At 49.9% G+C, this 15519-nt stretch overlaps 5 protein-coding genes across 5 annotated transcripts; 3 read left to right on the top strand and 2 right to left on the bottom strand.

The window, feature by feature from the left end:
* Nucleotides 1–558: 558 nt before the first annotated feature.
* TRIREDRAFT_69483 (uncharacterized protein) lies at nucleotides 559–1572 on the top strand (the record flags this gene model as incomplete). The annotated part of the gene is made up of 1 exon (XM_006969219.1): nucleotides 559–1572. The coding sequence occupies one exon, from the start codon at nucleotides 559–561 to the stop codon at nucleotides 1570–1572; it is 1014 nt and encodes a 337-aa protein (XP_006969281.1).
* A 94-nt stretch (nucleotides 1573–1666) lies between these two features.
* Nucleotides 1667–3690, bottom strand: cel7a (glycoside hydrolase family 7). The gene is made up of 3 exons (XM_006969162.1): nucleotides 3152–3690; nucleotides 2387–3083; nucleotides 1667–2323 (listed from the first exon to the last, which is right to left on the bottom strand). The coding sequence occupies exons 1-3, from the start codon at nucleotides 3610–3612 to the stop codon at nucleotides 1937–1939; spliced, it is 1545 nt and encodes a 514-aa protein (XP_006969224.1). The 5' UTR covers nucleotides 3613–3690; the 3' UTR covers nucleotides 1667–1936.
* Nucleotides 3691–7808: 4118 nt separating this feature from the next.
* On the top strand, nucleotides 7809–8645 carry TRIREDRAFT_69555 (uncharacterized protein; the record flags this gene model as incomplete). Its single annotated transcript, XM_006969218.1, has 2 exons — nucleotides 7809–8181; nucleotides 8248–8645. 2 exons carry the CDS (start codon nucleotides 7809–7811, stop codon nucleotides 8643–8645), a joined length of 771 nt encoding a protein of 256 aa, XP_006969280.1.
* A 3148-nt stretch (nucleotides 8646–11793) lies between these two features.
* TRIREDRAFT_5789 (uncharacterized protein) lies at nucleotides 11794–13409 on the top strand (the record flags this gene model as incomplete). The annotated part of the gene is made up of 4 exons (XM_006969111.1): nucleotides 11794–12567; nucleotides 12648–12962; nucleotides 13031–13197; nucleotides 13253–13409. The coding sequence occupies 4 exons, from the start codon at nucleotides 11794–11796 to the stop codon at nucleotides 13407–13409; spliced, it is 1413 nt and encodes a 470-aa protein (XP_006969173.1).
* Nucleotides 13410–13680: 271 nt separating this feature from the next.
* TRIREDRAFT_69529 (uncharacterized protein) lies at nucleotides 13681–15005 on the bottom strand (the record flags this gene model as incomplete). Its single annotated transcript, XM_006969161.1, has 3 exons — nucleotides 13681–13861; nucleotides 13961–14502; nucleotides 14562–15005. 3 exons carry the CDS (start codon nucleotides 15003–15005, stop codon nucleotides 13681–13683), a joined length of 1167 nt encoding a protein of 388 aa, XP_006969223.1.
* Between the last annotated feature and the right edge of the window lie 514 nt (nucleotides 15006–15519).

The raw sequence follows: 15519 nt of genomic DNA, 5'->3' as shown, positions 1-15519 counted from the left end.
TGAGTGGGGGATGACAGACAACATGAACTGTCCGTACGTACCATTTGCAGGAAAAAGCACATACGTACTTATGATTGGCAAGCATTCCTATTGCTCTTATTGAGACCATGCGTGCTAATATTCAGTAGAATTTTTACAGTCAACACGTCTCCTATGTCTGCTCGGCGCGTGTCTATTCATGTCGGCAGCAATGCATGTTGGCTGGCTCAGTGCGTGTTGCCCTGGCGCCTCCGCTGACACACCTTCGAATCACAAACCGCCAAAGCGGCTCGTCTTGGCCAGGGGACATGCAAGCGAATCCATCGCGCTCCTCATTCCCCATTCAAGTCAGTTACACAGCCAATAATACATTAACAACACAGTTTCAGCCCTAGAAGCGCCAGGATCACGGGCTAGCCGAAATGAACAAGCTTTTTGGCATCGTGGATCCATTCTTAACACTTCGGTGGAGGTGTCGAGTACGAGTACAAAATGACGAGACTTCATTCCGCGCCGGGAAATTCTTTCCACTTCGCATTTCGGCCTATGTGCGTGCAACGACACCTAGCTATCGCTACCATGACTGTCACGATAGAGAGATCTCCACCATTTGCTGTCGAATTGCAAAGACAGGCCAGCGACGAAGCCACCAGAGATGACCATGACACGGCACGGTTAAGCAGGGTCTTGCCAGCAACCATACGATCCAGGAGCGATGAAATTCTCAACCCAATCAGCAACATGGAGGAGTTTCTGCATCAGGAGCTCCTCGTGAGGAAGATCAATGCTGTGCAAGACTGGTTATGGGCCTGCGGCCGACCTATGCCTCCTCGTCCCCTCCATCACCAACTCGTGCTCTCTCGCGATATCATCGTAACCGAGAATCCAGAGCTGCATCTTATCTGGGGGCCCAGAGGCATTCATCTGAAGCCCCTGCCAGAGTATCTGTTGGACGCAGGATTTTGGAGGCAGCACATTCTGCCCAGCAGTCATCCAATTCATGTGGAGATTGAACAATGTGCTCGCGGGTTCCTATTCTCCTACTGTGCTCTCATTGCGCACTATAGCGACTTTCGACTCGCACGCGAGAAGGGACTTCTGCCAGACACTGTGACCTGGGAATACTGGAAGATTTTGTCCAGTCAAATCCTGGAGAGCCACTGCTATTCTGCCGTCAATCCTCGATACTGGTACGGTGAGCTGCGGCTAGGACGTCTGAACAAGGTTTACCGGTTTCGAAAAGGCCACCTGTTGAGAGGCTACTCTCGGATTGCCGGCTATGCCATCTACGGAGACCTCATCCGCGACAACTTTGCGTCCCTTGTGACGGTCCTCGGCTACGTTGTCATCGTCTTGACAGCAATGCAAGTTGGCCTCGCAACGGACAAGTTGGTCTCCAACAGTGCTTTCCAGGCCGCCAGCTATGGTCTCACTGTGTTCTCAATTATTGCGCCACTAATTTCCACTGTTGCTATTATGCTGTTTGTCTCCCTATGGGTCATTACCAATTGGCGCGCCACTACCGCGTTCGAGAAGAGGAGATTCGCGGAGATGGGGGTGGAGCCATACTGGCGGGAACAATATCAACATTGAACGATCATGAAATACCTTTGCCGTGGTACTGGGATACACGAAGAGCGGCGATTCTACGGGTTATGAACGGGATGTTTGTTTTTTTTTTTTTTTTAATTTCCTCTTTCTTCTATTCCGTTATCTTAAAATGCATGGCTACTAAGGAATCGTTTTGTGTTTTCGAAAGCCACAATTTGCCAAGCTGACAACATCGCAATACCAAGCAGGCCGCATCTCCAGTGAAAGATGAGTTGACCGTATATTTGAAAAGGGTCAGAAGTAGATACAAAAAAAATAAATCACCCGGGGCCATGTAGCTCCCGCCGCCGTCATGATACGGGCTCACCAAGAATCTACCGGTGCGTCAGGCTTTCGCCACGGAGCTTTACAGGCACTGAGAGTAGTAAGGGTTCAGGACCTGGCAAGTTGTGCCGCTGGCGCAGACCGTGGGGCCGCTGTAGCCAATACCGCCGCACTGGCCGTAGTGAGACTGGGTAGGTCCGGGAGAGCTTCCAGTGGTAGTGGCTGGGCGGCGGGTGGTGGTGGTGCCAGGCGGGTTTCCGCCGGGAGGGTTGCCGCCGCTAGGGTTGCCGGTGCTGCCAATGGGTCCGAACTTGATGTTGGAGAAGGTGACCTTGGCGTTGGGAGACTGAGATTCGACCTGAGCAGGGACACCGGAGCTGGTGGAGCAGCTTCCGCGCACGGCACCGGGTGTGGAGGAGGTCTCGTTTGTCGGGTAGGTGGAGTCCAGCCACAGCATGTTGGCGTAGTACTGTAACATCTCAGTCAGCTGCTTGACTCTTTGTCAACGCGCATGTTTGTCCATCAAACTCACATCATCCCACAGACTCATGACCAGAACCATGCCGCCAGAGGTAGCCTTCTTGAACTGAGTCAGGCCGCCCTTGTCTGAGAAAGAGGATCCGCCGAATTCTGCCTCCTCAGCTGTGCAGTAATCATCGTTGAGCTCGTTGCCAGAGTAACTACCAAGCTCGGCGTTGGGCTGCTGGAAAGTGACGCCATTCTGGACATAGTATCGGTTGATGGCACCCGACGTCTCGAACTGGGTGACAACGGTCAATTTCTTGGTGGTATCGAGGGTAAAGCTTGAGCCAGGGCCGTAGAAGCTGGTGTTGCCCAGGCGGTATGGGTTCCAGTCGCAGCCATCGGGATCGCAAGTGCCGCCATATCTGTTATCGGAGTAAGTTCCGCCGCACCCATCACCCTCGCAGATCTCCTGGCCGACAGTCGTGCAAGGGTGGGGGGTAAGAGCCTCGGAGATGGAGTTGGCCTCCCAGATATCCATCTCAGAGCAGCAGCTTCCGTGTCCTCCAATGCCCGTGTTCGCGTTGTTGGATGACGGCTCCCAGCCCTCAACGTTGGCCTGGCCATTGATGAACTTCAGATCGCGGGGACACTGGCTGTCACAGTACCCCGTGCCGTACTTGGCGCCAGCGGTGTTGGTGGGATACTTGCTCACGCCACCATCCGCGTCCATGGACACGAAGTAGAGAGCTCCGTTCAAGCCGCACCTTGAATTGGCCAGTCAGCTGGGAGCCAACAAGAAGATAGCGTCAGGGGTTCATGGTAAGTCACTTACGGCAGCTGCGAAACATCAACATCGAAAGAGAACTCGTTGCCAAGCAGGGTGAATTCCTGGTAGGTCGTGTCGCTCGCCATAAGGTAAAGGCGAGCGCCAACGTTCTTCTGCGCAGACTGGGTGACAAAGCCAATGGAGAGGCTGTTACCGCTCGTGGTAACTCCGTACGTGGACGCGTAGGCGGCACCGTCCAGACAGCAGTTCTTCGCGCAGGTCTCGTTGTCAGGACATAGGGTCGAGCTCCAAGTGTTGCCATCGTAGCAGTTCGTGCTGCTGTTCGTAGCGTGAGTCCAGCGCCAGTTGGCGTCGATGACCACGGAGCCTGTCTGTTGAGTGCACGTGCCACCAGACGAGCATTTCTGCCATGTCAGAGGCGGGTGAGTCTCCGATTGGAGAGTGCAGGCCGACTGAGCACGAGCTGTGGCCAAGAAGGCCGAGATGACGGCCAACTTCCGATACATGATGCGCAGTCCGCGGTTGACTATTGGGTTTCTGTGCCTCAAAAGATGGTGTACAAGTCTCCTGGAGGATCTGAGTTGATGAGTAGATGGGGAGAGCATGAGGGAGGCACGGACCTCGAACCTTTATATATACACATTCGCTGACTTTGCCTACTAGCTCATTCCGTTTAATGAGGCTATCTTTATCGGCTATTGTTCTTGGCTAAGCTTCTCTTTCTATTCGAAACCATGCAGTGGCCCCTGAACATTTGCCTATCACATACCCTCAGCTGCTTGGTAAAGGCAGCAGTGTGTTCGATCCTACCACACTTTGCATTTGCCCGGAGCACAAACATGTACACCCAAAGGCCGAAGGCCCGAGGGCCCGAGATCTTAGGCAGTTTCAACTCAATCTTTTGCCTGTTCAGTGCCGACTTACATTTCAATATGGACCACTTCATCAGAAGTGACTATACAGTATTCGTCGTATCGGCAGACAAACCTCCTTACACGATACACTCAAGCATCCCTGGCTAAATACTCCTTGAATGTCAACATTTCACTGTCTTCCATCACTGCCCTTGGTTGTATGCAAAACGCTCCGAGTCAGACATTCTTACCTCTGTCTTCTTTCACTTCACCGGAACAAACAAGCGACCCAATTGGGGGATCACCAGCTGAGATTGGACTGAGTGAAGAAACAAACGTGGGGAAGTGGGGCTTTGCCGTTGCTTCTGCAACCCCACAAGCCGTTGGCAAATTACGGTACGTTTAGCCACTTGATTGTACAATTATTAGCCGCTGGTATATGACTTCTTTAGGCATTAACTTATGTACTTTTAGCCATTGGTTTGTATTTTCCAGTGATGCTGCATTGCGGCTTTACAGGTTGCTACTAGACACTGCTATCGGTGGTTTCCCTTGCCGTGAACCTTCGAGGCGTGTCCTGCCCGACACAGATTCACAACATGCCTCTACGAGCAGAGTTCGGATAACAATCCTACATTCGGGCTTCGAACAGCCCCAGTCGGTCAAGCAGGCAAATTACACATCGCAATGACATTATTTCTCCAAATGAAGGGCAAAACACGTCCGGTCAGTCTGGGTTAATAGTGATTACGACTTGTACGGGTACGCTGAATCAGGGAAACGCCAAAGGTTGAGAAGAGGTGGGGTACGGAACAGTTATGTCCAAGCTCAGTACCCCTGCATTGCAACCGTCGAGGCAACTCAATGTATTGCCTATTATATTATTCCGGTTCCATCGCTACTTAGGAATCTCCGAGTTTTTTCGGGAATGAGTGCCTGCTACTGCGACGGAACGCTTTGCTTGTCGAAGAATGGAACGCCATGATTCAACAAGCCGTCTCCAGAATTTCTCATAGCCTTTCATGCTAATTTAGCCGCTCGCTAGAAGCTTTCCAGCACATCTCGATTCTCCGGGTTCGCAGCAGCTTCGGAGTATTTAGATGCGACTCGTATTACTATACAGCGGGATTACCGACTTCACAACTCTAGATATATACCCCACAGGTTCTTGTAGCTCAAAAGAGCAAGCTTGGTGTTTGAATAGATTGTCTCTGGCCTCTTGTTGCCACAAAAATACACAGAAGACACAACAAGTATCCAGTTCTTCACCGTAGCCGAAACAAAACTTTGCAAAAGAGGCGTCTTCGTTCTTTGTTTGATGACCATCAAAGTCCCACATTGCTCCAAACCCCCCTTCTCAGGATCACTATTATATACATGATGCAGGTGCACGGTAGTCGTTAGTCCACCATTCTCCAGAGATTCAGAGGTAGTTACAGCTCGGACTCCAACACAAACAATTCAACACTAGAGGAAGGGAAAAGAATGGCACCTAGAGAAGACACACGCAGTATACCGAAAGGGGCCCACGTGTAGATTTACCACGCACTTCGGTTTAGGGCGAATACGAGTTTACCAGCAGATCAAAGTGGTCGTGCGTGATGATGGATGTATCCAGGTTCCTGGATGTTAGATCGCAAACATCTTGCTTTTCGGTGAGCCACGTGCTTTTTTGCCGTTGCCGACCCTATATCATGCGGTTGTGCGACCTTCAGCTCTGGGCGGAAGTCAACTTCTCCCCAATCTATTTGAGAACAGTGCCATGACTCACTGATTGGGAACTCTATGGGGGAGGCGTAATGGAGGTTGGGGGTGCTTGAGTGACAATTCCTACCCTACAAAAGGCCTACATTCACCGTGAGAATTCCACGGGACTGCAAGTGGCTGCAGTAATTCCGGGTATATCAACTGATGTAGCAGGCGACCACAAGTAGACCAAGAAAGAGCTGTAGGAACAGCTTGAAACAGGACCTGAAACAGCCAATATAGCGCCATATGGTGATTGATTTCGTCCACCACATTGCTCTCCGCCATGTATCAAAATCATGGACATGTCACAAACCTCCGAGCTGTGTAGTCATTAACTAGGGTCAGCAAGTCTCTGCTCTTCTGCCGACAGCAGAATGATTGTTGTTGCTCTCTCAAGAAGGGGGCGGTGTTTCACCCTAGTATTCCCACATCCGGACATCATTGGGCGAGAGAGTGCTGTGTGGTGTGAGCGCAAACTAGCGCCGCTACGATCGTCGATTTATGCATATTTTTACCTAGATTAAACATGATCACCAGGTAGTTGTTTGTACTTCCTTTGGACTTACATACTGACCATGGCTGGGCTCCACAAGACAACTCGGACGTCAAGAGAGTACGGCTGCGTATGTTATCATGATAAGGATTTTTCTACTGCGGTGAAAATTGTCTATTGACTATAGTCACCAGTTGGGAGGTCCGAATCTCTATTGCTAGCCTCTCAGAAAGGTTGTAGTTGTGAAAACTTACTTTTCACAACAGGGAGGTAGTTTGTCTGTGAGCATATCAGCTGGTACTACTTGAAATATCACCTCTATCAGGAGCATACGATACAAGACTTCTACTATACAATCACCTGAGAGGCTTCCAGTCGCAAGCGCCAGTCAATCTGATTGTAATATGGCGGACTAGACACGAGTATGCAAGCAGAAGCATCTTCCTCGTTCGTCTTGATCGTCACTATAAGTCGCAATATACAGTCTAATTCTAGAGGCCAGTGTGACCTCATGAGGGACTATGGGAAAACAAGGAAGAGATACCGCGACATGACGGGAGGTACTTGGCGGACTTGAGGCAAATAACATGCGCGCCAGTAGTGACATCACAAGCCCAGGCGATTGCCTCTGACTTATGGAAGATGATAGAAAGAAAGAGACCAGCCTCGTCTTTTCCTCACCAAGAAGACAAGGCAGTGTGAAGTAATCCCACTCGAGCAGGTAACTACGATGTCTGCCGCTTTCCCTCTCAGAACGTGGAGAAATCGGAATATCGGCATCGAACCTAGTAGATGCCTGAGCAAACTAGCCGGGGTCGGTACTTTGTAAGAGCAAATCAGGAAGGTGATTAGTCCCCGATAGTTACTGAGATCAGGCAAGATCGCCAAGGCGCGAATCCGATGAAGAATGCTTAAACATTAGGTTGTCTCTCCCCCAGTCCGGTAATAACCATAATGATCCGCAATACCATTGTGTGTGTTGCGAGATTCTGCTGTAACTCGTGAATCAAAGAATCTCCAGACTCCTCATATCCGTAGCTTCTCATTCTTTATCTCGTAGTACCTCTAGCCAGGAACCAGCAGTATCACTGCACTGAAGTTGCACGGCATCTCGGCACGTCGATGCGGCCAGCAATTCCTCCGGTGCTACTCCCCACCCACGTCTGGTCCGTAGGGTGTGGTAGCATGTATCGCCCAATTTAGTTTGTCTGCTGCGGGAAGGACTTATGTTGCAGCGAATCCCATGTGAAGCATTGCATTGGCCTCCTCACAGTGGCGTAGGCGCCATGTTATCACGAACCTCAACACGCGAATACGGCTTAATGAGGAATCTGGATGTTGACGCCAGCTCGGAGATGTCATTCAAGCAGGAAGGTGTCTTGAGAAAGTCTGCAAATGGCTCGTGGACCTAAGATCATTGGCATCTTAAGATGTGAGTAGTTGGGGAAGGGATCTCGATTGCTCTCAAGTACTTCAGTTATAAATATTACCCTCTGCCTCTTCTTGAGTTGATCTTGGTTTAAATCAGACTCATCCTTCAATCAAGCAGCTTAGGAAACAGACTTCTCTTCCTCGCCCCAATTCACCCTCACCATTGCCCATCATGATGTTCATCGCTGGCGTCGCCCTCTCCGCCCTTCTTTGCGCCGATACCGTCTTGGCTGGTGTTGCCCAGGACCGAGGCCTTGCCGCTCGTCTCGCTCGCCGTGCTGGCCGTCGTTCGGCTCCTTTCAGAAACGACACCAGCCATGCTACTGTTCAATCTAACTGGGGTGGTGCCATACTTGAGGGATCTGGCTTTACCGCAGCTTCGGCTACTGTGAACGTGCCAAGGGGTGGTGGCGGATCCAATGCTGCTGGCTCTGCTTGGGTTGGCATTGATGGCGCCAGCTGCCAGACTGCCATTCTCCAGACGGGATTTGACTGGTACGGTGATGGCACCTACGATGCCTGGTATGAGTGGTACCCTGAGTTTGCTGGTATGTCATCTCATTTTATCATCAATGGTCCAGGTGAGATGAGGACGCTGACAGTGTGCTTGACAGCCGACTTCTCGGGCATTGATATCCGCCAAGGCGACCAAATTGCCATGTCTGTTGTTGCCACCTCTTTAACCGGCGGCTCTGCTACGCTCGAGAACCTTTCCACTGGCCAGAAGGTTACTCAGAACTTCAACCGTGTCACTGCTGGGTCTCTCTGCGAAACAAGCGCCGAGTTCATTATCGAGGACTTTGAGGAGTGCAACTCGAACGGCAGCAACTGCCAGCCTGTGCCATTTGCTTCTTTCAGCCCCGCCATTACTTTCAGCTCTGCCACAGCCACTCGAAGCGGCCGGAGCGTTTCTCTGAGCGGCGCTGAAATCACCGAGGTTATTGTCAACAACCAGGACCTTACCAGATGCTCCGTCTCCGGTAGCAGCACCTTGACCTGCTCTTACGTTTAGAGTATACAGCTTCGGACTCAACCAGGACCTTTGGCCGCTCTATCTGGCAGTTCTCCCGGCAACATGTAGCAGAAGTATCATGTGCCACAAATTTTTGAGTCTATACATACTGATGATACAAATGAATACGAAACTTTTCATTATCAAATCCTCAAGTATTAAAGTAATGTGACTGGCGATGAAGAGAGGACGTGGCTGTTGGCAAGGGCGTGTGCAATATTATATTGTACAGAATACATGTCGCAAAGCTATACAGGCGTTCTATTACCATTAGGACGTTGTCTGAAGAAAGTATACAGGCCTCCTTCTGCCATACCTGCAATCTGAAAAAAAAAAAAAAAACATAATAATAGGATGCAGAAGATATAAGATCATAGCGTAAAGGGGTGCTATCAAATGTCCATTTCAAATGTAACAATTCAGCCTCCCCGAGGGACGCCACTGGCCTTGCGGGCAGTGAAAATTCTGAATGAGAAATACTCACGGCGACTGTTGCTCGGCAAAACCTTTACTGTGATTCCATTCATTATTCGTAAGTTTACTATGTGGCTTGCATAAGCCACAGTGATGGCGACATAAGCACAACTGCTCTAAACCAATAGCTCATAACATATTCTAGCATGACTGACTGACTACTTTGAGCCAAGCTGATGTTGTACTGCCTTCTACTCAACTTGGCTCGCTTTGAATCAAACATTGCTTACGCGGGGTATATGAAATTCGCATCTTTCTTCCGTAGGAGCCGATAAAATTCCCATCCCCAACAAATTGAAAGCTGGTATGCCATTTCATATCGCAGTGGCCCCTTTACTTAAGAGCGACTATAATGTGTGCCAAGTTTGAGAGTGTGAAATTGGAGCAGCAACTTATGGTATATTAACCCATGTTAGGAGCGTGAGGGGTTAGAAAGTACTATTGGCACAACATGGCATGGAATAATGGCGATGGTTTGTATAACTCCTGATAAAAACTCAGCTTTGGAGTGAAGCGCTCCGTATGTTAGCCAGGGCTGAGACATTCTCTACAGAGAGACCTGCTCTTGCCTTGCTGTTAATCTTTCCTTCTATTTCTTTTCATACAAATGTGCTGGGATGGCACATCTCACAATAAATTCAAATGGTGTATTTTCTGGCAGGCAGTCTGCTTCCCCAGAACCGGGGCGGCAATGGCTATATCAAATGTAGAGTCCATACATGGGGCGCCTGCGCTCAATCACAACATAGCTGTCGAAGTGTCAAACAAAATCTCACCAGCCAGCTCCTTGGGCCTTCGCCACTGCACGTAGCTTGAGACAAGATGGCTCAATCCGATGATACGTACTTGGAATGATTAATTTTGAGGGCTGATGGCAAGTCAAGATGTTCTTTCCTTAGGTAGCTCTGACGCAGAGTAACAGCAACACATGGTACAAATCTCCGTCATCGCGCATGTACTTACGACTTGCAGACTGAAAACACAACATCTTAAGGTATTTTCAACATCCGCTGCACTATCATGAGGTTCCCGGACTTAGGCGACAAGATATGGGAGGCTGTTGAGCGAAGTTAAAGTCTGGCAATGTCTTATGTAGGTGCCTAAGGCCGATCGTCTGCTAGTAGTTACCACCAGCACTGTGCCAGATTGGCAGCTGTTTGTATTGACACGGTTATTACCACAAAGGTATGAAGGCTCACACCTTGGCAAGAATACACACCAAGTTGGTGTAAGCATTTGATCACATCTACCAGCTTACGATATCTTATAAACATCTTCAGTTGCGCTCCATCGGCACGGCAGAAGAAAAAGTGGCAAGTATCAGCCCATTCACCCACACCAGCCGAAATGGAAACAATGCTGCAATTTGCGGCGAAATACAACAACAGGCCTCCTTCGGTTGAGCGACCTCCAATGACGGTAGAAATGTTCAACGGTTGTGGTTGAGAGGCTTGGGAATGGGGAACTGAGACAATATAGAGGCGTAATCGAGCACTGAGCAGGGATCTTATGTGTTTTTGTCAACCAAGCTATACTAAGGACGCCCAACCGAACGCACACGAGTATACCTGTACGAGGAATTTGGATCGTGTCTATAATGCATGTGGGCCTTCTGGGAGCACCGATAGTTGAGTAGTCTACTTACAAAAAGCTCTCAAACATCATATCGGCCCCTGTGAGTTATCAAAGATAAGTTGGTGTACGTCGCGACTTAGTTAACGCAAGATAAATGTAGCGAGCTAGAGAAATAAAGCCATTTTCGAATATGGGCACCATGCGCTAGTAACCCTGTCCATCGTGGGCAAAGGCTGGTGAGCATCACTGAAATCAGAGCATGTTTCTTTCCCCTTAACCGTACAAATCACAGTGTCAGTCTCACACAAACTACTGTGTTATTAAGGGCTTGGCGGTGTAATACGGGCTTGACGGGATAACACAAGCAGATCCAGTGAATTAGGTAGTTGAGGGCCTTCGCAACCCCTCTCGTAAGAAATTAGAATATGAGCATGCGGGGTACACATGTAGAACAGGAGCTCCATGTTCATTGAAAATGGCCTCAAACTTTCTTTTGGAGGTATTTCAAACGGACGGGAGAATTTTTCCTGCATCACAGTCTATGCCGAGCCTCCCCCTTCTCCGTCTCAGTAGCGGCAGCCTTACTTTGATATAGCCCTCACAGACACACCATGACTCCCGCCGTCTTCGACAAATCTACCGTCAGCCCTAGTGGTTTACACCCCATATATCCTGTCCATCGTGGGAGTAAATTGTTCCGGTGCTGGTGTGTTTTCCTTGTCTGGGGAGACTTATGAGGACTAGACCTGACCTGTGTCCCGTCAATCCTTGCACGCATCAGATCATTCGGTCCGATGCTAGAGGAACAGTGGACATGAAATTGTTTATAAATGCGAATGCTCTCTGCTCCCCTAGAGAAATAGCTCGAGCTTCGTGTTTCTGGTGTGTCCGATAGAGCCCAGAACTACAGGAACAGGATGGGGCTTTTATTTCATCCTATGGGATTGTTATCCCAGCCCATTGGCATATCCTCAATGTCAAGTTCGGTCAAGTCATTACCACTCCTCGCAATTACCCTGGTCAGTGTTCACACCGGTTTGGATTCTCAGTTCCAGTCAGTACTGATAGCTAGTTGTCTATTTAGGGTTTGGCCTATGTTATGTGCGTCACCATTTACAACCTCTTCTTCCATCCGCTCAGTAGATATCCCGGCCCTTGGCTTTGGGCAGTCTCAGACATTCCGTACTCGCTGGTCTCCATATCAGGGGATGCTCACAAGCGGATGCTTCAAATCCACATGCGCTATGGCCCAGTTGTGCGTGTCGGTCCAAACACTGTGTTTTACAGCCACCCAGACGCGACCAAGGAGATCCGTGGGCACCGCAAAGGGAACAAGGCGGAACATCTCAAAGATCCTCATCTGCACTCGGGCAACCAGAGCAACGTCATCGGCGCAAATCACGAAAATCATGTTCGTTACAGACGAAGCTTGGCTCATGGCTTTTCGCATCAGGCCATGTTGGATCAAGAGCCGATCATCAATAAGTATATCGATAAGCTATTGAAGGAACTCAAGAACCAAAGCACGAAGCAAGAAAAGATTGACATCGTCCGATGGTACAACTATACAACATTTGATATAATTGGTGATTTGGCTTTTGGCGAGCCCTTTTACTGCCTGGAAAAATCGGATTATCACCCATGGGTGGCTCTTATCTTCTCCGGTATCAAGAACTTGTCATTCATGTCAGTATGCTCCAAACATGGGCAACTCGGTAAGATTGTAGCAATGTTTCTGGTGCCCAAAGATCTACCGAAAAAGGGAACACAGCACCGCCGGCTGTCAATAGAGAAGGTGCGCAGGAGACTCGATTCAGGGTCAAGCAGGCCGGATTTCATGACGGCAATGATGACACCACGGGGGTCTTCAGAGGTGAGTAATTCAAAAGAAGAAAGAGTAAAGTAGCACTATAGCTATGGAAGATGTGTCTGACGAGCTAATACCGCTTCTAGGAACTGACATTCACGGAGTTGGCGTCGAATGCTAGCTTGCTTATCGCGGCCGGTTCCGAGACCACGGCCACAGCCCTCTCGGCAGCAACCTACTACTTAGGACTAAACCCGGAAACCTTTGCGAAGTTGGCTGCTGAAGTGCGATCCGTATTCTGTTCTGAAAAGGAGATAACCCTTACGAACGTACAACATCTGTCTTACTTGCAAGCGGTGATTGATGAGGCTATGAGGCTGTTCCCGTCGGCGCCTGGGACGCAGCCTCGCATCATCTCGCCTGGTGGTGACACAATAGTTGGCAGATATGTTCCGGAGGGTGTAAGTGGCCCCAAATGTTGCTTTTCCATTTGGTTCCGAGTATCCAGACTCTTGACATCTATCAATAGACTGTGGTCGGCGTATGGCAGTGGGTAAATCACCACAATCCCGCACACTTCCGCGATCCCGAGTCTTTCCTCCCCGAACGCTGGCTTGGAGATGCGCGCTTTGAAAGTGACAAGCGAGATGCCTTTATGCCATTTTCGATCGGGCCACGAAACTGCATCGGGCGCAAGTAAGTGAGAACGATTCCAAGGTTGTCAAGTTGGGGAAGCTAATCATATCGTTAGCCTGGCGTATTCGGAGATGAGACTAATCCTCGCACGAATGGTTTGGAGCTTTGATATCAGGCTGGCGGAAGAGAGTGTTGGGTGGGATATGAGAAGTAAAGTGTACATGCTGTGGGAGAAGGGGCCCATCTATGTGTACCTTACTCGGCGAGAGTGAAGTCGAATGGAGCCATAATTCAAGCCTTTTGCTTTTCTACCGATCTCAGCGATATACAATGCCGAGATCATGGGTTACCACGGGTATGCTACTCATAGAAAGGCGAGAGACTGTTTGTTTGAGAATCATCAATCCTCGTGTGTTGGACCTAGCACATGTAGTTGAGATACCGGCGTCAAGTACTGGACCATGGAGCCTTTGGCCTAATTGAACCTAGGTTGTCTTAGATGTGTACGAAAGGGCCTTGATATACACGCCCTCATGAGTGTCCCTACAAGGTAAAGTCATTTACTTTTTCCGTGACTGAGGCCAGTCTAAGCTCCTCCTTTTCACTGTCGTCCAGCAGGCCCAGTGCCTGTCGCCTCGTCGGCGCATTGGGATCGAAAAATGGCCTCTCAGCCAGAGATGTGACCCTTGTTCCATGTCTCGGGTGCTTTCCAGCGTAGTCCCAGCTGGCATTGTGGATAGTGATTCTGCTCTCTCTGTTAGCCCCAAGCTTCTGGTAGAGTTTTACATCACATCATCGGACATTGCCACTATGCAGAACTCACCGATTGTCCCACAGCACTGACGTGCCCGGGGTCCATTTCCACCGAAGCTGGATATCCACGTTCTTCTCATACACGTCAAACAGGTAGTTTAGAATGAGATCACTCTCCGCCTTATCGAAGCCGACAATGCGGTCGGTCATAGCTCGGTTGACCCAAAGTGCCTTCCATCCTGTCGCTGGATGAACGCGCACCAACGGGTGAGTACGTTCGACATACTTAGGCCCTGCCTCAGGATCGTCCCGGTCGAGGTACGGGTGCGCAGATCGATAGACGGCGTATTTGCCGTCGATGATCTTGCGGAAGTTGGGAGAAAGCTTTTCATAGGCTCCGTATCCACTTGCCCAGAGAGTGTCTCCCCCCACGGGCGGGACCGTGTCATTGTGCAAGTGAGTGATGCCAGCAGGCTGATGCTCGTGTACCAGATCTGTATGCCATCGGGAGGCGCCGCCAGGGTTCCGAAAGTTCGCCGGCCTCTCCGTAGCCTGTAGATCGGGCCAGATGACGGTTACACCAGCGACACCAGGAACTTGTGGGACTTGAGGCTGAAGTCTCCGTCAGTATTCAGTATGAGGGTTCAAGGCGGCTTCGAAGTGAAACTCACGTGGATCTCAATGTCTCCATACCACTCTCCAAGCTCCTTCTGCTGTTGGGGCGATAGATCCTGATTTCTGAAAAACACAACGCTCCGCTCAGCAATCAGTAGGGCAAGCTCGTCTCGTTGTTCGGGTGTGAGATCATTCAGCTGCAGCCCTTCGATCTCGGTACCAATGTTGGCTGTTAGGTCCGTGATCTTGCTCGCAGCAGCGAACAGATTCTTCTTGGATTTGTCCGCCCTGGCTCCAGCATCGACGTGTTTCCTATCAGTGCTGCGTATCTTGTAAACATCCTGTAGGTAGAGAGGCCTGGAAGGCCTGTAGGGGTAGCCATTGGACAGATCTATGCCTGCCTTCAAAAGTCGCTCTCTAGCCCGGGCGGGAATTGGCAGAGTATCCTTCTTGGGTTGCACTACGTCAACAATGGCGGGATCAATAGGAGCGGGAGCCATCCTGAGTCTTTGTTGCCGCCTCTTTCGTTGCTTCTTAGACTTGATTATCAAAGCTCGATGAGATGATAGGATCAGATGGCTGGGAATATGCGTCAGAAGCAGGCTCTTAAATAATGGGCTTCTGCTCGGAAGACCTATAGACCGTAAGAGGGGGGTTACATGGGTATTATCTCGTCTTCCCCCATCAATTGGGATTGGTAATGCAGGTCAACCAGTCACTTAATGTCTAGCGGCTCAGTGTCGAAAGATATCAAAATCGCCCAACCCATCCGGAATATTGCGACATTGCTTATTTGAACCTGAGCCCAAGTGACTTGTCGTATTTCCCCGCACAATGCGCGGATGCCATTTGAGCAAATGCAGATCGAAAGTAAAGATAGACTATGGATGATATGACAATGCTGCGAATACTAGACCATGCCGTGCAGCTACCGGATGTGGCCCGGGATTGCGTAAAGGGGGTGGTGGCGTGCTGATGCAACTCTATTGCAATATCACCGCCCAGCAGCGCGCC

This window comes from Trichoderma reesei (assembly GCF_000167675.1).
Source record: "Trichoderma reesei QM6a unplaced genomic scaffold TRIREscaffold_29, whole genome shotgun sequence".
NCBI lineage: Eukaryota > Fungi > Ascomycota > Sordariomycetes > Hypocreales > Hypocreaceae > Trichoderma > Trichoderma reesei.
This window is presented reverse-complemented; position numbering and strand designations above follow the sequence as displayed.